This window comes from Manacus candei, unplaced genomic scaffold (genome assembly GCF_025592945.1).
Source record: "Manacus candei isolate 608988 ecotype Guabito, Panama unplaced genomic scaffold, ASM2559294v1 h1tg000150l, whole genome shotgun sequence".
Taxonomy (NCBI): domain Eukaryota; kingdom Metazoa; phylum Chordata; class Aves; order Passeriformes; family Pipridae; genus Manacus; species Manacus candei.
The window spans coordinates 1,975,892-1,999,597 of NW_026138198.1; the positions used below are offsets into that span (position 1 = coordinate 1,975,892).

Genomic DNA, 23,706 nt, shown 5'->3' on the forward strand with positions numbered 1-23,706 from the left:
ACAGTCCAACTGCAGCTTTCCCAGGGCAGCAGGAGCTCTGCTGGATTTGCAGAACTTAGAGATGAGAAGTTAGTCTCAAACTCAATTAATGGAATCCCAGACTAGTTTGGGTGGGAAGGGACCTCAAAGCCCATCCAGTGCCACCCCTGCCATGGGCAGGGACACCTTCCACGGGCCCAGGTTGCTCCAGCCTGGCCTTGGACACTTGCAGGGATCCAGGGGCAGCCACAGCTTCTCTGGGCAACCTGGGCCAGGGCCTGCCCACCCTCCTTCCCAATATCCCACCCAAATCTCCCCTTTTCCAGTGGGAAGCCCTTCCCCCTTCTCCTGTCCCTCCACCCCTCATAAATAGTCTCCCTAACTGGTCACTGCTTCCCTTAATTCAGAAACACATGGAAAAATATCAGAATAATTCATATATCTCCCTGCTTGTTCAACTGGGGATGGTCATGGATGGCTGGGAATTCTGGGGAGTGGGAAAAATAGTCAAAGACCAAATGTCCCCTGTGTCCTCCCTCGTGTGGCCTTTCAAATTCCTACTGAAGCATCACTACCATTAAAAAATACATTCTCCATTCAGCTGCCAGGCACAGTGGGAATTTGGGTTTAATTAAAGACTTTGCAGATGATAACAGAGCCCAGAGCATCTCCTCCAAGTGTACAACAGGAAGAACCATTTCCAAGGCCCGCAGAGCAGTGGGGTTCTTTGGTTTCCTGCTGAATTCCCTCCTGTTTTCTGGAGGATGGGGATGAAGAGGAGTTTTGCCAGCCCCCTCAGCAGCAGATTTCTGCCCTGCACCACCTGGGGCAGCTTAAACCATGTGTGGACAAATAGAAAAGGCAGTTCCTGCTGCATTAACAGGTTTTTTTGACCAACTCCTGGCCCAAAGCCCAGGGAAAGGAGCAGAGCCTGATGCAGGGACCACCTTCTGGGCATTTTAATTCCAGAGTTTGGAAATGTGGGTTGTTCCCAGGTCACCAGTGGAGCAGGCAGTGCCAAAAGTGACCTCTGAGCAAAGGTGATGAGGTGTGATTGCTGGATCCCAGCCCTGCTTTTCCTGTCAGCTGGTGAGGAGAGAAAAATGAAGTTAATTAATTCCATCCTGAGGTTGAAGTGGAGCTGATTTGAGGAGTGGAGGGAGAGGTTATCTGAGATTCTCACTCTGCTTCACACTTGTTAATTTTTAGTGCAAATCTGCCCCTGGGGGAGCAGGAAAATAAAGTCAGTTCACCCAAAAAAGGCTGTGGTGGGTGTGAGCATGGAATCTCAGAAAGGTTTGGGTTGGAAGGGACCTTAAAGCTCATCTTATTATACCCCCAGCCATGGGCAGGGACACCTTACACTAGCCCAGGTTTCTGTTCCTGGCCTTGGACACTTCCAGAGATCCAGGGGAGCCACAGCTTCTCTGGGAATTCTATTCCAGCCCCTCCCAACCCTCCCAGCCAACAATCCCTTCCCAATCTCCCATCTCTCCCTGCCCTCTGGCAGTGGGAAGCCATTCCCTGTGTCCTGTCCCTCCATCCCTTGTCTCCAGTCCCTCTCCAGCTCTCTTGCAGTCTCCCTTCCTGGCAGCACATTCCTACTTTGGGAATCCTGCCCATTTGATCCATAATTCAGGGCAGAGGACCCTCTGTTTTCCACCAGCCTATTTCAGATCTTATTTCTCCTGGCTGGGTCTTTGTCCTCTATTTTGAATAGAGAAGATGTAAAGGCCATGAAGAAATCATGGGATCAGGGAATCTCAGAATCCCAGAATGGTTTGGGTTGGAAGGGCCCTTTAAAGCCCATCTTATTCCAAACACTTCCACAGGCAGGGACACCTTCCACCAGCCCAGGTTGCTCCAACCTGGCCTTGGACACTTCCAGGGATCCAGGGGCAAGCACAGCTTCTCTGGGCAACCTGAGATCTGCATTTCAGTCCTGCCTGTGGAAAGCAGAGGAATTCCATTGCTGGTTGGCATTTTGTTGTTTTTTTTCCTCCCAAGTGCCCGTTTGTGTGATGGGAGGGTGTTCTGTGTGGTTCTGGAGTGGATTGGAGCAACCACGTTGGATTTAAGCTGCCCCAGGTGGTGCAGGGCAGAAATCTGCTGCTGAAGGGGCTGGCAAAGCTCCTCTTCATCCCCATCCTCCAAAAAAAACAGGAGGGAATTCAGCAGGAATCCAAAGAACCCCGATGCTCTGCAGGCCTTGGAAATGGTTCTTCCTGTTGTACACTTGGAGGAGATGCTCTGGGCTCTGTTATCATCTCCAAAGTCTTTAATTAAACCCAAATTCCCACTGTGCCTGGCAGCTGAATGGAAAATGTATTTTTTAATGGTAGTGATGCTTCAGTAGGAATTCGAAAGGCCACACGAGGGAGGACACAGGGGACATTTGGTCTTTGACTATTTTTCCCACTGCCCAGAATTCCCAGCCGTCCATGGCCATCCCCAGATTGGCAGGTTGGATTTGTCAGGAACTGGGGATTCCACAGCATGGAAAGGATGGAGGTGAGGCAGCTTCCTGACTGAAGGCCAAGAGGGGAGAGCTTGCAGCTTCCCTGGATGGTCTGAGGAGCTTGGGAAGGCCCAGGGGAGCCTGGATGAGGAGCCTGGATGAGGAGCAGGGCTGGAGCTGGAGCTGATGGATGGAGCTGGGGTGGGCATGGCCATGGCCAGGTGTGGGGGAAGAGCTGTGGTGCCCCTGGAGAGGGGATGCTCAGGAATGTCGTGGTTCCCATGGGCTGCAGGAGCAGCAGGGCCGAGGGCTGGAGCTGATCCAGCTGCCTGTTCCTTGGCTTGCTCCAGAAGATTTCACGGAGCCAAATGATCTACTGGCTGCAGAACCTGGGGGAAGGGCTGGAGCTGTGCCAGGGCAGGGGCAGGTTGGATCTCAGGAAGAGTCTTTTCCAGAGGGTGGTTGGCACTGCCCAGGCTCCCCAGGGCAGTGGGCACGGCCCCAAGGCTGCCAGAGCTCCAGGAGGGTTTGGATGATCCTCTGGGGCACAGGGGGGACTCTTGGGGATGGGCCTGGGCAGGGCCAGGAGTTGGACAGGATGGTCCTTGGGGGTCCCTTCCAGCTCAGGATATTCTGGGATTCTGTGGTTCTGTTTCCCTGTGACTCCATGCCGTGCTCTGATCCCAAGAGCCGTGTTTTTCCAGGCTCTGCAGGAGCTCCCCCATCTCCCCCCTCCTGAGTTCTCTCCCTGTCCCTGTGCTGACACCTTATTATTTACAATTTCACAGCATCCCCGTTCCCTTCCCTGCCCATCCTTCACTTCTCAGGCATTTAGCACTTACTGCCAAGTGACACCACTCCCCCTCCCCCTGCTGCCGTTCCCATGGGATTTGTGGAGCACTCCCTTTGGTGACAGGGAAATTGCCACCTCCACCTCCAGCAGAGCCTTTGTTTTGCTCTGTTGTTGAGCTGCATTTCACCTTTGTTTAGGAATGACTTCCTAGTCAGGCTCAGACATGTCTGCAAACATGCCCAGATATCTGTAGGGTGAATAGAAGTGTCTGAATGTGTGTCTGTAAAAATGATGGAATGAAACGATGGCAGGGGTGGATTTATGGGAATGCAGGAGCTTGGCAAAGCTCACCTGTAACAGGGGGAGTCTGTATGTGAACCACGAAGCTTCAGAGCCTGTTCTAAGCTGGATTTATTTATCCCTCTAAGATGTCATCACACAGGTCACATCTGAGCATGGCCTGTGTGGAAACAAATCCAAATCCATGGTGTTGTGTTCCAAACCTCTCCCCAGGTGATATCAAAGCTCTTTGCCAACCAACACGGCCCCAAATGATTAAGATGGAACATCGAGGTTTGTTCCCAGGGTGAGATCCAGGCTCAGGATGAGAAGGAATGCTGTGAATCCCGTGTTGGAAGGAGCAGGAATTGCAGGAAGAGGAGTTTGGGCTCTTCCACAGCTCAGCCAGCAGATGTCACATTTGGTTATTGCTGGGGAGATGTTCCATCCTGCAGCTGCAGAAGAACCCCAGGGAAAGGGGAAGGAATCGTTAAAGGGGATGTGGAGAGGGAATCTCATGGATGACGTGTAAAATACCACTATTTTATTAGTTTGAGTCTTAAATGAGGTGTTGGTTACTGGTTCAAAGCAAAATTTCTGTGCCTGGAATGGGAAACTCTGAAATCCTTTAAGATGGACAGACCATCTATTTAAACCTAGAACAAATCTAGATCAAATCTAAACCATCTATTTAAATCTAGATTTAAATTTGTACTCTAGTTAGGCATTAGTTTGATTTCCAAATCATTCCTTCCCTGCAAGCTACAATATATTAGGGATTCTATGTATCCTTTGGGAAGAGGCTTTTTCTGGAGAGGGTGGGAAAGTGTCATCCCCGAGTTCATGGAGCTGGAGCAGCAGGAATGTGGTGGTTCCTGCAGTGAGGAATTCCTTGGAAGAGCTGCCTCACCCACCTGCTTTTGGGGGTTATTTATTATTAATGCTTGTGCTTTCTGAGCTTTATGAACTGCACTGGTGTGTCTTTTCAGCTGCTCAGCCAAAATAAATCATCCCTGGAAGTCACTTATGGAGAATTAAGGAAAAGCATGAATAAGAGGGCCTTCAAGGTCCCTTGCAACCCCTAAAATTCCATGATTTTATGGTTCTGTGGTTACAGGGAGGCTGGAGGTGATGGGGACGATTCAGCTGCAGGGTTGGGAGGAGGAGCAGATCCTGAAGACAGATATTTCCCTTCACAAATGCAAATAAAGCCCAAAGTATCTTCTCTTTCTTCTCAAAAACCCTTCATAAAATATATCCCCTGTACTAAAGCAGAGCACAGTAATGGGCAGCATTTTTCATAAACTCTCTGTGTCCCAATATTTTACCCAGTTAAATATATCGTTTCCTTCAGGATTTATACTCTTCCTGCCTTTTAAAGGCAGAAAGGGCTGGAGCTGAATTTGCCGAGAGGGGGAAGCATTTGTAAATCTCCGCTTTTATTTGCCTTTTTTTTGCTGTTGTTGTTGTTGGTTTTTTTTTTTTATCCCCTAAACGTTTATAGCTGCTGTTATAAAGCGAGAGAGAGACACTCTGATCATCTCTTATACCTTGTCATGAGCAGCTAAAAGTGCATTTGTGCTGCCAGTTTGGAACAGAGACGGCGAAGCTGCTGCACTCCCAGAGCATCAGACACGAGGAAATTAAGGAATTAGATGTGAAGATAAAGGGAACATAAAGAGACAAGGCAGGGAAATGATCCCTTTAATGCTCTGCTGAAGCTGTCACGGCACTGGGGCTGTGTCTGCACAGCTCCCACTCTTTGCTCCCGTGTTTCCAGCTCCATGTGGGATCTGGAGCTGTAAGAATCAGGGAAGAGCCTCCTTGTGCACTTTATGGCCATTGCTGGATTTGCTCCCATCCCAGTTGGAATCTGTGGTGTCTGGGCTTGATTCTGGATGTTCCTTTGGAAACCACGTGCTGGCAACTGGAAGGAAACAATCCTTTAAGTTGTTTTCCTGAGGGATCTGAGTGAAGCAGAGCAAGATCTGCTGTGCCTGGGTGAGGATTGTTTGAGGATTTTCCCTAAGAGGGACCAGTTCAGGACCCATTGGAATGAGGGCATCAATCCCCTTCTTTTGAGGACCCTTTAGATCCCAGCAAAGCTGCTGCACTCACAAAGCATCAAACAAAGGAAATAAAGGAATTAGATGTGAAGATAAAGGGAACATAAAGAGACAATGCAGGGAAATGATCCCTTCAATGCTCTGGGTTTGCTCCCACCCCAGTTGGAATCTGTGGTGCCTGGCCTTGATTCCTTACAATACTTTGGAAACCACGTGCTGGCAACTGGAAGGAAACAATCCTTTAAGTTGTTTTCCTGAGGGATCTGAGTGAAGCAGAGCAAGATCTGCTGTGCCTGAGTGAAGGTTGTTTGAGGATTTTCCCTAAGAGGGACCAGTTCAGGACCCATTGGAATGAGGGCATCAATCCACTTCCCTTCAGGACCACTCCAGCTTTTAGATCCCGGAATTGGGATGTAGCAGCTGGAATGGCTTTTCTGTTTGTTTGCTTAGCTTCTATTTTGACTTTCCATCTTGACTTTCCCACCATTTCTGACCTTACACTGGTAGAGAGTGGGTAGAAAATGTTTGGGATGTGCTGCCTGGAGGGATTGGAATGTGCTCAATGGGTGGGAATGACTGGAGATGTTCACCTGGAGAAGAGAAGGATCCAGGCAGAGCTGAGAGCCCCTTGCAGGGCCTAAAGGGGCTCCAGGAGAGCTGGAGAGGGACTGGGGACAAGGGATGGAGGGACAGGAAACAGGGAGTGGCTTCCCACTGGAAAAGGGGAGATTGGGAAGGAATTTTTGGCTGTGAGGGCAGTGAGGTGCTGGGGTGGAATTCCCAGAAAATATGTGGCTGCCCCTGGATCCCTGGAAGTGTCCAAGGCCAGGTTGGAGCAACCTGGGCTAGTGGGAGGTGTCCCTGCCCATGGCAGGGGGTGGGATGGGATGATCCTTAAAATCTCTTCCAACCCAAACCAGTTTGGGATTTTACAAATATTCCTTGAGATTTGATATCCCATCTTTCCAAAATCCTATTTCAGCCTTTCCTAGAAATTACTAAACAGCAAATTTGAACTGCAGTGGCAGAGGACAGGGAAGGGGATTCTCCCAAAGCCTGGCATGGGATCCGTGGGTGGGATGAGCCACATTTGGGAGTTATTTGGGGATATTTTGGGGCATTTGTGGTACTTTTGGGGCTATTTGGTGGGTATTTTTAGGGTGATTTCAGGGTGTTTTAAGGTTTGTTTTGGGGTATTACGGGATGGATTTTAGGGGTATTTGGGGTTATTTTTGTGGGTATTTTTGAGGTGATTTTAGGGTATTTTGAGGTGTATTTGAGGGTGTTATGGGATGTACTTTGAGTTTATTGTGGGTTATTTTGGGTGTAATTTGGGGTTACTTTGTGGTATTTTTGAGGCATTTGGGGTTTATTTTAGAGATATTTTTGGAGTGATTTCAGAGTATTTGGGGGTTATTATGCACTGTATTTTGGGGTTATTTTGTGGGTATTTTGAGGTTCTTTTGGGGGTGATTTCAGGGTATTTTGGGATGTATTTTGGGGTATTATGAGATGTTTTGGTCTTACCTTGCCCATTCCTCCCCTCCTGGGAGCACAGGTGGATTTTGGGGTTAATTTGGGGTTATTTTGATGTTATTTTGGGGCTATTTGGTTGGTATTTTTGGGGTGATTTCAGAGTGTTTTGGGGTGTATTTTGGGGTATTATGGGATGTATTTTGAGGTGTTATCTCATCCATTCCTCCCTTCCTGGGAGCGCAGGTGAATTTGGGAGTTATTTGGGGATATTTTGATGTATTTGGGGATTTTTTTGTGGTTCTTTTGGGGCTATCTGATGGGTATTTTTGGGGTGATTTCAGAGTGTTTTGGGTTATTATGAGATGTGGTTTGGGGTTATTTTGGGGGTATTTGGGGTTATTTTTGTGGGTATTTTTGGAGAAAGGGGGGCTGGGGTTTTCCTTCCCCCCCTGTGCCATCCTGAGGAGGGAAATAAGCACAATTCCAACCCATCCCCGTGTGCCGGGGAGGGCCATTAGCACAGCTGATAATTACGGGTTTCATATGCAAATCCATCGAGGTCGGTGGAACAACAGCGCCGATGTGTAATTGAGCTGGGCTGGGTGGTCTCCGGGAGCATTCCCGGCAGGAATTCCAGCTTTATTTAACAGCGTCGTCTTCAAACGCAAACATTTGCTGTGTTTGTGCGTTTTTTGAGCAGCCCAGAGGAGTAAAACCGTGTTTGGTGTCGCCTGTCCCTCTGCTGTTCCCACCCTCCCCTCGTTCTTTATTTCCCACACGCTGCGTGTTCAGAAGGTGCAAGAAATGGGTGGTTTGTCAGTGCTGGAAAGGAAAAACAAACAATTCTCTCCACATCCAGCTGTGTCCTGTATCCTCTCCCTGGCAGAGCCCCAAACACCACAGTTCCTCGGGAGGGATTAATTAAGTTAAACTGAAATCGTGGAATGGTTTGGGTTGGAAAGGGACCTTAAAGCCCATCCAGTGCCACCCCCTGCCATGGGCAGGGACACCTTCCACCCGCCCAGGTTGCTCCAAGCCCCATCCAACCTGGCCTTGGACAAGTCTTAATAAATCCTGAAGTGCCTTGAAGGCTGTTTTTGCTGCCTGTGCTTGAAAAGGGCAAACGCCACGAGAAAGGGAAAAGTCTCCTGTGGGAACAAAGGAAGGGCTTTGCTTTGGAAAGGAGAGGCTGCCGTGGCTGTGGGAAGAAAGGCAGGTGAAGGTAGAGCTGGTGACCCCAAGGGATGCCCAGCTGGGGCACGAGGGACATGAGACACAGCTCCACGTGTCTGAGGCATCTCTGCAGGGGGGAATGTGGGATAACCTTTCCCGAGGGCAGGGCTTGATTCTGGACTGTAGGTGGTTCCCCCACATCAGCTGCTGCCTCCCCACAGCAGGGGGAGCAAAGACAAGGGCCCTGAGCCCCCTGGGACAGTGCCCATGGCAGGGGGTGGCACTGGATGGGTTTTAAGGTTCCTTCCAGCCCAAACCATGCTGCGATTCCATGATTTGTGATCTCTTTGTTTCTCTAGTGGAGGATGATTTGCTGGCCAGTGCTGCCTTTGGTTTGGCAGTGACAGGGTTGGGTTGTTTGTCTGGAGTCACAAAATCCCAGGATGGGTCAGGCTGGAAGACCCCACAGTGTCCCATCTGATCCCACCTCCCTGCTCCAGCAGGGCCATCCCAGAGCACAGGGATTGTGTCCAGAGGGCTCTGGAATATCCCCAGGGAGGATTTTCCTAAAATCATGGCAGTGTTATATTTGCATGTGGAATCGGGGTATTACATATCTGTTTGGTTCAGTCCCTTTATTTCAGTTTTCTTCAGGATATTGGGGAATTTATTTGGAACTAGAATTTATTTGGGGAATTTATTTGGAACTAGACTGGTGTAGTATAATCCGGTGTTAAGGGTATTTATCTTCTGATATCCTGATCCAGAGCTGAGCAGGATTTGCTCAGGAGGGAATCTCAAAGTATTCAGGGAGGAGAGGGAAAAGAGAATTTTCCACCTGTCTATGGCAAAACCAAATCCCAGTATGGGTCAGGCTGGAAGGACCCACAGTGTCCCATCTGATCCCACCTCCCTGCTCCAGCAGGGCCATCCCAGAGCACAGGGATTGTGTCCAGAGGGCTCTGGAATATCCCCAGGGAGGAGACTCTCCCCTCTCTGGCCAATCTGCTCAGGGCTGGGTCACTGCCCAGCCAAGAAGTTCTCCCTCCTGTGCAGGTGGCACTTGCTGGGCATCAGTTCCTGCCCGTTCCTGCTGGGCCATTGCTGGGCCCCCCCGAGCAGAGCCTGGGCCATCCTCTGCCCCCTCCCTGCAGGCCCTGCCAGCCCTTGGGGAGGTCCCCTCTGGGTGTCCCCTCTGGAGGCTGAGCAGCCCCAGCTCCCTCAGAGATGCTCCATACCTTCATCACCTTCATCACCCTGCCCTGGACCTGCTCCAGGAGCATCTTTGTGTCCTGAGGAGCCCAGAGCTGGACAAAGCACCCCAGATGTGCCTCCCAGGGCTGAGCAGAGGGGCAGGATCCCCTCCCTGACCTGCTGGGAATGTTCTTCCTCATGCCCCCAGGATCCCATTGACCTCCTTATCTACCTCTGGCTCAGGGCCAGCTCGGTGTCACCTCCTGTCAGAGGAAGGGGAGTCGAGTCTGGGTTTTGGGGGAGTGTTTCCCAGGACGTGGATTAGGACTTCCACCAACTTCCCACTTCCTCAGGACCCAGAGCTGGCCACAGCTGTCGGAGCCAAGGGCCATGGGGACAGGGGACATCACCCTGCCCAGGCATCGCCCCACATTCCTCTTGGCTCCCACCCCTCCAAAGGCCACACCCGCTTTCCCTGTGCTCCAAACCGCTTCCCAGCTTTCTCAGGTTTGCAAGGGAAGGTCTTAGCTCTGTGTTGTTGATTTTTCAGCATCTCCATTCACACCAGAGCCCTCCTGTGTTCCGAGGGATTTGGGATAATGCCGCTCCTCACGGGCCCTCCGAGCCGCTCCGGAGGTGACCGTGTTGTTCGAGGGCCCACGTTGTGACAAGTGTCTAATTATGGATCCTTTCAGGACCTCCCCCAGGGATGCCATTATGGAGAAAAGGGGAGAGCTGATAATTTGCATCCAGCATGAGCTTTTCCTCCATTATTTCCACTGTGCATAAATAAGGAAAACAAATCGCAGCCACCGCTGGGCCTCCTTTCATTTATCTCCGGGCTCAGGTTTTACAGCTGAGCTTCTGCTTTGCTCCTTCCCCTCAGGGTGTTGTTGTTGTTTGCTGCCTCAACAACACCACCTCTGCCCCAGTAATGGCTGATTGAACCTCCTCTTTCACCAATTGGCAAAAAAACCTCTTGGCTAAAAGGGGCTTTTCATGCTTTGGAAAGCAAAGCGTGGCTGGAGAGACAAAGGCTTGGTCAACACCCACCATGTTGGTGTCTGTTTGTGTGATTTTCCCTTTGTCCCTTTGCATTTTTTATTGTTTTAATGCACTTTCCCCCTCCTCTTCTCACTGTCTTTCTGAGGGTGAAAATCGTCCCACTTTGAGGCCTCTCCATCCATCTCTGTTTATACCTGTGGACAGGGATAGTTTGGAGGAGAAAAGGCCTAAATACAGTGTTAGTTTTGGCGTCTCAAACCTCAATTAAAGGAGGTGATTAACGAATCCACCTCCCTCTCACAGCTCCATGTGAGCAGGCAAACCATGTTTTCCCATGTGTCCCGTGTTATTCAGTCCCTTTCCTGATTATCCCCACTGACAAAACCCCTGGAGAAATGGAAGGATGGAAATATAAGCTTTGGGAGGTGAAAAGACCTTACCCTGCTTGGATTTTTCTCTAATTACAAGCCCCTTTCAGACCTTTGCAGGAGGGTAACGTGTAAGTATTCTGGTTTCCTGTGTTTTGTCTCATTTTTACGACAAAATGAGTCAAAGCCTGGTTTGGGTTTGCTCCCAAAAGGGGACAGGGCAGGATGAGCCTGTTCCATGAAAGATCATGAGTTGGAAAAGATCTTTAAAGGCCATCTAGTCCCTCTGACATGGGCAGGGACATCTTTAACGAGACCAAGTTGCTCCAAGTTCTGCCCATCCTGACCTTGAATGTTCCCAGGGATGGGACACCTCTGGGCAAAACCTCTTTGTGGGTTGAAGTCAAAATGTAGAGAATTCAGGCCATGGTTTGGGGCACCATCCTTGGGGTTTTTGCTGTTTCCAAAGGCTGGAAAGGCTGGTGAGCCACTCGTGTCCCCACCGTGCCCTGTGAGACGTCCTGTCCGTGCCTTGTACAAACCAGTCTGTTCAGCTGAATAATGCAGGAGAACAGAGGGCACCTCTGGGGGGGTTATCCAGGACAGCCTGGGTGCATTCCAGGTGGGAAGGTGCAGAGGAGGAGATGTGATGAAGGCAGCAGCAGTCGCTGGAAATATCCATCTCCTACTCCCGGCTCCCGGGTGTCATTCCATATTATCTGTGCCAGCTCCAGCAGCTGTCACAGAGTCTCCCAGTGTCGTGCAGGTCGCTTTGATGTCTCCATTTGAGTCAGCTGGGCATGAAAAAATCAGAGCAGAGGCACCGTGTGTAGCTCCAGTCTCTCCCAGAGGCTCCCTTCATTTTTCCTCTTCCCTGCCCACACCTGGGCTGCGAATTCCACCGAGTGACTGAATGATAAAGGCAAAGCATCGCCACAAATCCTTTAAAAACGTGGATGGAGGTGTTGGAAATGATATAAGTTTTCTAAATTTATAATTAATGGTAGCAGTTGGTAGGTTTCTTTTACCAGACTTGTTGGTTTGATCTTTAAACCACTGAAACTTTGAGTTTCTCTGGACTGACTTTGATGGGTTTTAGTAGACAAAACTTGAAGGAGCTGAACATTGGATATCTGGGATCTTAAATGTATGGCCCTCCTTCTTCTCCTTCTCCTTCTCCTCTTTCTCCTTCTTCTCCTTTTCCTTCTCCTTCTTCTCCTCCTCCTTCTCCTTCTCTTCCTCCTCTTTCTCCTTCTTCTTCTCCTCTTTCTCCTTCTTCTTCTCCTCTTTCTCCTTCTCTTCCTCCTCTTTCTCCTTCTTCTTCTCCTCTTTCTCCTTCTTCTTCTCCTCTTTCTCCTTCTCCCTCTCCTTCTCCCTTCCCTTTTTTCTGTTCTGTCCTTGGAGTAACCAGGAGATACAGAGGGGATTAACAAAGACATCACAGCCTGAGTGCTGGAGATTCTCTCTCTGAGCAAGAGTGATAAGAGGACCAAAGAATGGGGACCGAATTAGCCAATGAAGGATAGAACACTGATTAATGAGGAGAATCATGGGACTCAGAACCAATAAACATGAATTTCTGTGTTTGCTAAAATGCACAAACATGTCTTGAAAGGACACTTGTGTAGCTGGAATGAATCTCTGGCCAGAACAAGGCAGTGCCTGGCTCACAAACACTTCAAAGGTGGGCTTGGAGGGTTTCATTTCCTCCTGATGATTTTTAGGGGGCAAAGGATTCCCAGATGTGTTTCTGACAGAACATATTTAACAAAGACTCAAAACACCAGGGGCTCACAAACACATCAGAGCTGGGCTTGGAGGGTTTTGTTTCTTCCTGATGATTTTTGGGGGGGCAAAGAATTCCCAAATGTGCTTCTGACAGAACACATTTAGCAAAGACTCAAACCACCAGGAGTGGATTTAACGAAGGCTCAGCACACCAGGGGTTGGGTCTCAACCTTTGGCTCCCAAAGCGAGGTTTCCATGATTTTGTTTGTGTCCCTGACCCGTGTCCCTAACCCATGTCCTTGCCTCCCCCAGGCAAAGCCTACGCCCCCGAGTTCTACTACGACACCTACAACCCCCTGTGGCAGAACAGGCCCCGGGTGTATTCCTACAGCCTGCAGTGGACACAGATGAACCCCAACGCCGTGGATCGGATCCTCGCCTACCGCCTGGGCATCCGCCAGGTCAGGGGCACTGCGTGGGCAGGACGGGCCTTGGGAGGCTGGGCACCTCTGGGAGGGCCTCTGGGCCTTTATTTCATTGTGGTTTATTTTTATTTTATTTTATTTTATTTTATTTTATTTTATTTTATTTTATTTTATTTTAATTTTATTTTAATTTTATTTTATTTTACTTTATTTAATTTAGTTTATTTTATTTTCTATTCTATTCTATTCAAGTTTCTCCTTTCCTTTCCTTTCCTTTCCTTTCCTTTCCTTTCCTTTCCTTTCCTTTCCTTTCCTTTCCTTTCCTTTCCTTTCCTTTCCTTTCCTTTCCTTTCCTTTCCTTTCCTTTCCTTTCCTTTCCTTTCCTTTCCTTTCCTTTCCCTTTCCTTTCCCCTTTCCTTTCCCCTTTCCTTTCCCCTTTCCTTTCCCCTTTCCTTTCCCCTTTCCTTTCCCCTTTCCTTTCCCCTTTCCTTTCCCCTTTCCTTTCCCCTTTCCTTTCCCCTTTCCTTTCCCCTTTCCTTTCCCCTTTCCTTTCCCCTTTCCTTTCCCCTTTCCTTTCCCCTTTCCTTTCCCCTTTCCTTTCCCCTTTCCTTTCCCCTTTCCTTTCCCCTTTCCTTTCCCCTTTCCTTTCCCCTTTCCTTTCCCCTTTCCTTTCCCCTTTCCTTTCCCCTTTCCTTTCCCCTTTCCTTTCCCCTTTCCTTTCCCCTTTCCTTTCCCCTTTCCTTTCCCCTTTCCTTTCCCCTTTCCTTTCCCCTTTCCTTCCCCTTCCCTTTCTTATTTTCTCGTTTCCCTTCCCAAACCTTCCCTTCTCTTCTCTCCGCTCCCCAACCCTGGCACTGATTTGAGTTTCTTTTCCTTTCAATGACTCCCCAACAGATTGATTTAAAAACCGGATATTTGGGGATCGAACACCTGAAACAACAGTTTGTGCAGGGAGGGAGACATTGGGGATTAAGGCAGACTTTGGAGACGGATATTTTGGCAAAGTTGAGGCAGAAAACACTTTGTTATCCTGCAGATCTCCTGCCGGGATGAGCTTTGGGAGCTGCAAAACAAACACACAGTTTGAGCCCATTGTTTCTACTGAATGGGTGTGGGGTCTGTGCTTGTGTGACCTCCCTGGGAGTCCTGGAGCCGACCGGGACAAATCCCGGGAAGGGCTTTGGGACCTGGAGGCTCCTGGCTCTCCTTCCCTCTCCTGCCTGAATCCCACTCATTTGAAATGAAAATGGGTGATTTTAATCCGTGTTTATGCCACTGTTTGCATGGCTGGGCACAAACGAGGGCCGTGATTCCCCTGCCCCGAGAGGAATTAGGGAATTACGAGGAGAATTCGCCCAAGTCGAAGAATATATAATGAAATTAATTGCATTAGGATTTTTTTTGCTGCTTTTTATTTTTTTTCCCTGCTTAATTTTAATTTAATTTTAATTTAATTTTAATTATCTATTTATATAATTAACTGGAGTTACTTTGCTCTAATTTCCTTGACAACACTCCGTGTCAGGCTCATCAAAATATTCCCCTTTCATGTCTCTGAGGCCACGTTTCAAACCAGGGGGTGATTTGGAACCCAGTGATCCATTTGGACACACGTTTTTGCAGGAATTCCCCCTGGAATGAGGGCCATAATTAAAATCCTTGTTTTTCTTTACACCCTCCCAGCAGACTGTTTGTGCTGGGTAATTATTTGGCTTGGTATTTTTGACTGGGGTTTGCTGGTTTTTGGGAGCCACAGGATTGGGAAGAGCATCTTTGGGGAGTGGCAGAAAGAAGACAGGATGTTTTCCAGGTGGGAATGGGGTTCTGAGCTGGAAAAATCAGCTGCTCTTAATCTTTGTTTTACCTTTTAATGCCCTGAAAACGTTTTGTGGGATCTGCTCCTGGTTCCATTCACACCATTCCCTTTCTCTGATCCCTAAATTTCTGTTGAATTGAGGATTCTTAAATCTCTCCCTCTGTGCCTGACCTGTGCAGTGTTGCTTCTTCAGACAGAATCCAGGAAGAATTTTGGGAATATTTAGCTTGTAATAGGTTTAGAGTTGTTGAATTTCCATGGAATGCCAGATTGGTTTGGGTGGGAAGGGACCTCAAAGCCCACCCAGTGCCACCCCCTGCCATGGGCAGGGACACCTCCCACTATTCCAGGTTGCTCCAACCTGGCCTTGGACACTTCCAGGGATCCAGGGGAAGCCACAGCTTCTCTGGGAATTCTATTCCAGGGCCTCCCTCCCCCCCAGGAGCCAGGAATTCCTTCCCAATATCCCAACTCAACCTCAGCAACCCAGAGGATTTCATGGCTCTGTGGGACCACATCTCTCTTGAACCCTCTTTCTCTGGGGCTTTCCTTAATATTCTCCATATTCCTGGAATAGGGCTCCCAGATTTTACCCTGGATGAATCACCAGAATATTCCTGTCAGATCCTGCTCCGTGTCACCTGCTTTGTCACTGGAGTTACAATAAACACCTCTCAGAGGAGGATGGAATGGTGGGAAAGCAGGACACAGGGGAAATTTAGGTTTTTAAGCATTGGTTAAGGAGATTTTAAAGTATTTTAAGCATTGGGTGAGGAGGATTTAAAAGAAACTGTCACAGGAAATGTCAGAAAAGTTATTTGAGAAAAAAGTGGAGCTTGGTTTAATGACATGTCAGGGGAGACAAGAAGGTCAAAGAGGGAGAAGGAAGATCCTCTCAGGTGAGGAGGGAATCCTGAGGGCAGAGAAGGGTCATTTTCCTGCCTCTGGAGTGAAAATGGAAACAGAGAAAAGGAAATTTGAAGTAACTTGTGAGGAACGTCCGTATTTTAGCGCATTTAGGACCTCACCTGATGGGCAGGAATTCTGCAGATGTTCCTTCCATCATGATCAGGGAGTGGCCATCCCTAACCTCTTGCAAAGGGAGAGATGTTGGCAAGCTCTTTGGAATGGAATTTCCATTGGAAAAAACATCCATTTCCCTGTGAAATATCCATTTCCATGTAAAATATCTGCACATCAAAACTGTGTATAAATCCTGTTCAGAAGCAGCCAAAATAATTCCTCACATCTGGAGCAGTTCATTTCAGGGCAGGAAGAGAGAGAAAGTTTAAAGTCCACATGTACACTGGAATATTTCTGGTGTTGTTCCCCTGAAAGATTTGAATCTATATCGTATTACCTGTCCCAAAGACTTCCCTGTGTGCATTTATTGTGGAAATCTAAAAAGGGCCTTGCTTTCCTCCTGTTCCATCTGCACTTGTGAATGAGACAGGCAGAGTTTGGCCAAAAAAAAAAAGAAATGAGTGTGACATGCAAAGACACGTCTCTTATTGATTTCCCTGGGTTTGGTAAATTGAATTAGAGCAGAAATGGTGCTGGTTTTACAATTTCCAGTTTGCAGCCTCCTGTGCTTGTCCTTCCCAAGGCTGAGGAGGAAGCTGAGGGCTGGGATGGGAGATTTGGAGCCAAGTCTTTTAATTGCAAGTTAAAAATGGTTCCATTTTTTGGGATGGATGAGGCAAATGATTACATACAATTCTGAAAGTTAAATTTCTGCTGATTATGTCTTAAGGAATTCAGAGCTATAAAGGTTTAAATCCTGTGGAGTCAGGCTGGGAGAGCTGGGAGGGTTCCCCTGGAGAAGAGAAGGCTCCAGGGAGAGCTGAGAGCCCCTTGCAGGGCCTAAAGGGGCTCCAGGAGAGCTGGAGAGGGACTGGGGACAAGGGATGGAGGGACAGGACACAGGGAATGGCTTCCCACTGGAAAAGGGGAGATTTGAGTGGGATCTTGGGAAGGAATTCCTGGCTGGGAGGGTGGGGAGGGACTGGAATAGAATTCCCAGAGAAGCTGTGGCTGCCCCTGGATCCCTGGAAGTGTCCAAGGCCAGGAACAGCAACCTGGGCTGGTGGAAGGTGTCCCTGCCCATGGAAGTGTTTGGAATAAGATGGGCTTTAAAGGTCCCTTCCATCCCCAACCCTATTCTGGGTGTGTTCCCATTCTCATTTTGGGGGCTTTGGGCTATAATTTCTAGGACTGTGAACAGAACAAATCCCAGGCAGAGCTCTGCCCCTTCCCATTACCACGAGATGTGGGCAGTCAATCTAAACTGCTTTTCTTCACAAAAAAATTTGCAGGCAAAATCTTACATATACATTTGATCCAAGAAATTATTGCCTGCTGGGACTGCCTGGGTTTGGGTTTTGTTATGTAAGTGTAAAATTCTGCTATTTCATTACTGATTTATTAAGAGTCTTATTAACTCTTCAGGGGTTTCTTGAAGACACACAAGAATGTCCTACATGTGATTTCTAACCTCAGTTCTTCACTGGGGTCAGATCTCATGGGGGCAGCAGGCAAAGAGGGTCCTGGAATCATTTCAGGGATCAGAATGGTTGGGTTTGGAAGGGATTTTAAGGATCATCCAGTGCCACCCCCTGCCATGGGCAGGGACACCTTCCACTAGCCCAGGTTGTTCCAACCTGGCCTTGGACACTTCCAGGGATCCAGGGGCAGCCACAGCTTCTCTGGGAATTCTATTCCAGGGCCTCCCCACCCTCCCAGACAAGAATTCCTTCCCAAGATCCCACTCAAATCTCCCCTTTTCCAGTGGGAAGCCATTCCCTGTGTCCTGTCCCTCCATCCCTTGTCCCCAGTCCCTCTCCAGCTCTCCTGGAGCCCCTTCAGGCCCTGCAAGGGGCTCTCAGCTCTCCCTGGAGCCTTCTCTTCTCCAGGGGAACCCCCCCAGCTCTCCCATCCTGGCTCCACAGGATTTAAACCTTTATAGCTCTGAATTCCTTAAGACATAATCAGCAGAAATTTAACTTTCAGAATTGTATGTAATCATTTGCCTCATCCATCCCAAGGCTGGAACCATTTTCAACTCGCAATTAAAAGACTTGGCTCCAAATCTCCCATCCCAGCCCTCAGCTTCCTCCTTTGCAAATCATTCCTCAGCCTTGATATCCCACCCTAAATCTCCCCTTGTGCAGTGGGAAGCCATTCCCTGTGTCCTTTCCCTCCATCCCTTGTCCCAAGTCGCTCTCCACCTTTTTTTTTCGGCTCCTTCAGGGAGCAACCCGTGGTCAGCCCTCAAAAAAGGGGCTTGATAAACACATGCTCCACTTCCAGCAGCAGCAGAGAGGAGCAGAGAAGGTGGGATGTGTGTCTGCTGAGGGATTTTTCCCCCTGCTGCTCTGCAGTTATCCAATGGATGAGAACAGCAGGAAGCAGGATCAGGATGCTGCTCAGAACTCGGGTTTAAAATGAAAAATATGATTGCCTTGAAGTGCTTTCCATTCCTCCTTCTTGTTCTTGATACAAAACTGAAATTCAGGTCAGATATGGAAGAGAATTTTTTCCCTAGGAGGCTGGAGAGGCCCTGGAATAGAATTCCCAGAGAAGCTGTGGCTGCCCCAGATCCCTGGAAGTGTCCAAGGCCAGGTTGGAGCAACCTGGGCTAGTGGAAGGTGTCCCTGCCTGTGGAAAAGAGTTGGGATAAGATGAGCTTTAAGGTCCCTCCCAAACCATTCTATATTTCCATAATTTTATAAATTAAAGCCAGACTGTTTTTTAAAAAAAAAAGAAATCCATAAATGACAGCAAAGGTTTTTTTGTCAGTGCTGATTTAATAGGATGTCATGGTGCTGTTCAGAAATATTCAAGGATGTGCAAGAATGAAAACTAGAAGAGAAACAGAGGAATAAAACTTATTTAATATTTAAGAGCTGCATAAAAATTATGGCCTTTGTCCTCAGGCAAGTGCCTGACAAGTAAGAGTTGTGTGTCTGGATGTGTAAATACAGCATAAATATATATTTCAGAGGCCTTTGAGTGCTACAGAAACTTCTTTCTGGTGAAGGATTTGTCCTCCTTAGTGAGGTTATTGAGGAGCATCAATGCCTAAGACTCATAAATAAATTAAATCCAAGTACCCTGTTAAAATATATCAGGATTTTGGGATACACTTTAGCAGTAGAAATGCATCTTCTTCCATCTCTCCCATTCCAAACCTGTTCTGGGGATGGTTCTGTTGGGTTCTGTGTCAGTGGGACACATCCAGGCCTTAATTCCAGGGGCTGGAATGAACTTCTTTTCCCTACATTCCTCTGAGATCACTTTATAAAACCGAAGCAAAGAGGAAGGTGAGAAATATTCACTCCTAGTGGGCCTTGGGAAAGGGAGTTTACCTTGTAAAAATGATGGAATTCTGTTGGTAATTCCTTAAACCCATTTTTTTTTTGCTCCAAGGTGAGGGATGATGGAGCTGTGCCAGAACATATAATCAGTGTATGTTTGGAACATCCAAAAACATGTTACCAATATCATAAATTGTTGGGACAAGAGTGATTTATTCCCATGGACAAATCCCTCTGTTCTTTTCCTGCTGGGGAATTCTTTATTCCCTGACACCGCAGATGTTTCCATGGAACCCAAACCATTCTGCCTTTCCCCAGCCAAGGAGCCCCCTGCTGCAGTGCATCTGTGGCTCTGAGCTGATTGAAACCCTCCCCTTTCCATTTGGAGGACTTCATTAAACATCCAGTGGCCATTTCCTTCCCAGTTTTCTTTGGGATTTAAGAAAGGCTCCGTTGGAACGGTCAGATCTGACAGCTGGGCTGTTATTTATTGCCAAAAACTCTTCCTTATTTAAAAAACGAAGTAAAATCAGAATATTTGCTCTCCTTGGAAATGCATTTTGGCATCATGAGCTCGTCTGGTGGTGTTTTTCCCCCCTGATCTGTTCCTGCAGAGCCTCCTGCAGGTTGTTTAAAATGCAGCCTTGTTTTTCCAGCTCATTTCCCAAGACAACCCTCCCTGGCTCGTGGCATTGACTGAGCAGCAAAGCTCCAGCTCAAAAAGGGCCTGGACTTGTCATCCTGATTGCAGCCCCTGCCATTAATTTGTCACTCTGGAACGATTTGGGATGAAAAAATATGGCCATTTGTGAAGAGCTTTTAGAAATCCCAGGAGAATGAGGCAGTTCAGTGCCCTGCCTGTGCTTGGAGAGCAGTTGGAGCTTTGTGGGATGGAGAAGCCACCACTGGAATATGGGGTGTGGCTTGGGGTGGATGAGTTCTTGATGGTGGCAATAGAGTTGTTGGTGTAGGTGTGAAGTGCTTGATTTAAACTGAGGGAATTAATCTTGAGGCCACGTTGCTAATTCTGCCTCTGACAAAAATCAGGGTGTGGCTGTTGCAGATAAACCAGGAATCAAGAAATTTAAGCTCCATGTCACAGAATCCCAGAATCTCCTGAGCTGGAAGGGACCCCCAAGGATCATCCAGTCCAACCCTGAGCCCTGCACAGGCCCAGCCCCAGGAGTCCCACCCTGTGCCCCAGAGGAGTGTCAGAGTTGCCCAAAAGGTGAACTTGGAATTTGATCCATCACCGAGAAGGAAGGAGCAAACTTTCCCTGCAAACTGGCCTTAGTAAGGGTTAATAATTAATAATTAATAATCCCACCTTTTGTGGGATTAAAAGTGGAAAGCTTTTTTTGGGAGATGTTTGCAGCAGTGAAAAAGCAGGAGAACCTGCCCTGCTGGGATTGGGAACAGCACAGCTCCTGTTTGATCCCACAGACTCCTGTGAATTCAGCTGGGATGCAGCCAGTTTTAAAGGATTCATTGATTTATATCACATTTTAGCCTTTAAAGGAGCAAAAATTGAGGAAGGTTTTGATTTGAATGTGGTGTCACCTTCCAGGTTGTGACTGCTTCGAGTCCACACCTCAGAGAAGTGCACAGTGGGATCCTTCCCAGGAGCAAAATCCTACATCTTGTGGTCAGTTGTGGAATTATAGAATCATGGAATGGGTTGGGTTGGCAGGGACCTCAAAGCCCATCCAGTGCCACCCCTGCCATGGGCAGGGACAATTTCCACCAGCCCAGGTTGCTCCAACCTGGCCTTGGACACTTCCAGGGATCCAGGGGCAGCCACAGCTTCTCTGGGAATTCTATTCCCTCCCTCCCCACCCTCTCAGCCAGGAATTCCTTCCCAATATCCCACCTATCCCTGCCCTCTGGCAGTGGGAAGCCATTCCCCCTTTGCAGTCCCTCCAGGCCCTCTTTGCCCCCACCTTTAAAGTTGTTAAAAGCAAACAAACCACAACAACTTTCCAGCTCTGAAATATCCAGCTCTGAAGCATCTTAAATGACCATTTACTTAACAGATGGACTGAAGTGCTCTAATACACAACTTCCAAGATGTTTTTATCACCCTCCATTTGTATGGAGAAACAGAGGGTAGTGTGTTTTATCTTCCAGTTCACCAGGTTTTAGCCGATATTTGTGTTCTATTTGGATTTTACTCTCAAAAAAGGGATCCCTCTCTCTAGGTTAACATTTTCGCTCTGCCTTGAAAACCTGAGCTGTTTTACATATTTAAAGAGAGGACTTAATTGATGGATCTTTCTCCTGGCAACTTTCCCTGAAGTGTTGCTGTCTCTTTCCTCTTTAAATACCAGACAGTAAATTTGGATCGTGGACAGCTGTTCCTGTTCTGAATCACTCATCTGTCAATTTGTAGCCCATAAAAACTGTTTCTATAACATTCTTCATTTTTGGACTCAAAGTTCCTAATTACTAAAGACTTGAGGATTTTTAGGTTTTTTTTTAAAAAGGGTGGGAAAAAGGGAATTTATTTTTTTTTATGTGTGTTTTTGTTTGTATCACAGAAAGCCAATTACACAACGTGGTAAATACAAAATAATATGATTAATGGTAGGAACAAATACAGGAGGATTGTTAATATAGTCCTGCAAGAAAAAAAGTCAATTACATGCCTGGGATTGTTCTGATGGATTAGGAATTGGCTAATTGAGAAAGATTATGCCCATTGTTGAATGGGTTTTTTCCAGGCAGAAAAGAAGGAAAGAGGTTTAACGTGCAGCTGCCAAACCACAGAATCATGGAATATCCAGAGTTGGAATCCCACAGGGACCATCCAGTCCAACCCCTGGCCCTGCCCAGGACACCCCAACAATCCCCCCATGTCCCTCAGAGTGTCCCCAAGTCCCACATGTCCCCAGGTGCCACATCCACAGGGCTTTTAAATCCCCCCAGGGATGAGGACTCCACCCCTGCCCCAGGCAGCCCCTTCCAATGCTTTCCAACCCTTTCTGTGAACAAATATTTCCTAATATCCAACCTGACCCTCCCCTGGCACAGCTTGAGACCGTTTCCTCTTGTCCTGTCCCTTGTTCCCTGGGAGAAGAGACCAACTCCCGTGGGACACTTGGGCTCAGTCTGTGCCTGAGCAGCCAAACCTCCCAAAGTGCCCAGTCTGGGTTTGCCCTCTTGGTCCCTGTTGGCTCCACAGCAGCTGGTGCCCAGAACTGCAGGAGAGCAGAGCAGGAACCAGCCCAGCATGGAAAGAAAGGTGAGGGTTTGGCACTTCCACTGGTTGGGTGGGAAAATATCAGATAAGAGCACTCTGTGCCGGGTCAGGAACTGGCTGATGGCCGGGCCCAGAGAGTGGTGGGGATGGAGCTGCATCCAGGTGGGATCCATCACCAGTGGTGTCCCCAGGGATCAGTGCTGGGCCCAGTTCTGTTTAATGTCTTTATTGATGATCTGGATGAGGGGATTGAGTCCATCATCAGCAAATGTGCAGATGACACCAAGCTGGGGGGAGTGTCCATCAGCTGGAAGGCAGGAGGGCTCTGCAGAGGGACCTGCACAGGCTGGATCCATGGGCTGATTCCAAGGGGATGAGGTTCAAGCAGGCCAAGGGCCGGGTCCTGCCCTTTGGCCACAACAACCCCCGGCAGCTCCAGGCTGGGCCAGAGGGGCTGGAGAGCAGCCAGGCAGGAAGGGAGCTGGGAGTGGGGATGGACAGGGAGCTGAACAGGAGCCAGAGTGTGCCCAGGGGGACAAGAGGGCCAATGGATCCTGGCCTGGCTCAGGAACAGGGGGGCCAACAGGGCCAGGGAAGGGATTCCTGCCCTGGACTCAGCGCTGGGGAGGCCACCCCTGGAGTGCTGTGTCCAGTTCTGGGCCCTCAGCTCAGGAAGGCCATGGAGGGGCTGGAGCAGGGCCAGAGGAGAGCAACGAGGCTGGGGAAGGGACTGGAGCACAAGTGCTGTGAGGAGAGGCTGAGGGAGCTGGGGGGGCTCAGCCTGGAGAAGAGGAGGCTCAGGGGAGACCTCCTCACTCTCTGCAACTCCCTGCCAGGAGGGGGGAGCCAGGGGGGGTTGGTCTCTTTTCCCAGGCAACTCTCAGCAAGACAAGAGGGCTGGGTCTGCAGCTGTGCCAGGGGAGGGGGAGGTTGGAGATCAGGAAGAATTTCTTTGCAGAGAGGGTGCTGAGCCATTGGAATGGGCTGCCCAGGGAAGGGGTGGATTCTCCGTCCCTGGAGGTGTTTAAGGACAGACTGGATGTGGCATCAGTGCCATGGGCTGGGAACCACAGAGGGGTTGGATCAAGGGTTGGACTGGATGATCTCGGAGGTCCCTTCCAACCCAGCTGATTCTGGGATTCTATGAGGGGAAGCCTCATGAGGACACTTGGTTTGTTCAGCTGGAGGAGACTGAGGGGAGACCTCATTGTGATCTTCAGCATTCTTGTGAGGGGCAGAGAAGGAGCAGGCACTGAGCTCTGCTCAGGGGGGACCAGGGGACCCAGGGAAGGGCTGGAGCTGTGCCAGGGCAGGGGCAGGTTGGATCTCAGGACAAGGTTCTTCCCCCGAGGGTGGTTGGCACTGCCCAGGCTCCCCAGGGCAGTGGGCACGGCCCCAAGGCTGCCAGAGCTCCAGGAGGGTTTGGATGAT

At 48.8% G+C, this 23,706-nt stretch overlaps 1 protein-coding gene across 1 annotated transcript in view; it reads left to right on the forward strand.

Annotated features, from left to right (window-relative positions):
- The window catches only part of MDGA2 (MAM domain containing glycosylphosphatidylinositol anchor 2), a 293,882-nt gene that overhangs the window by 233,379 nt on the left and 36,797 nt on the right, over positions 1-23,706 (forward strand). Inside the window, exon 10 of the mRNA XM_051772102.1 lies at positions 12,832-12,980. Within this exon, the coding sequence (XP_051628062.1) occupies positions 12,832-12,980 (149 nt within the window). The remainder of the gene's footprint in view (positions 1-12,831; positions 12,981-23,706) is intronic.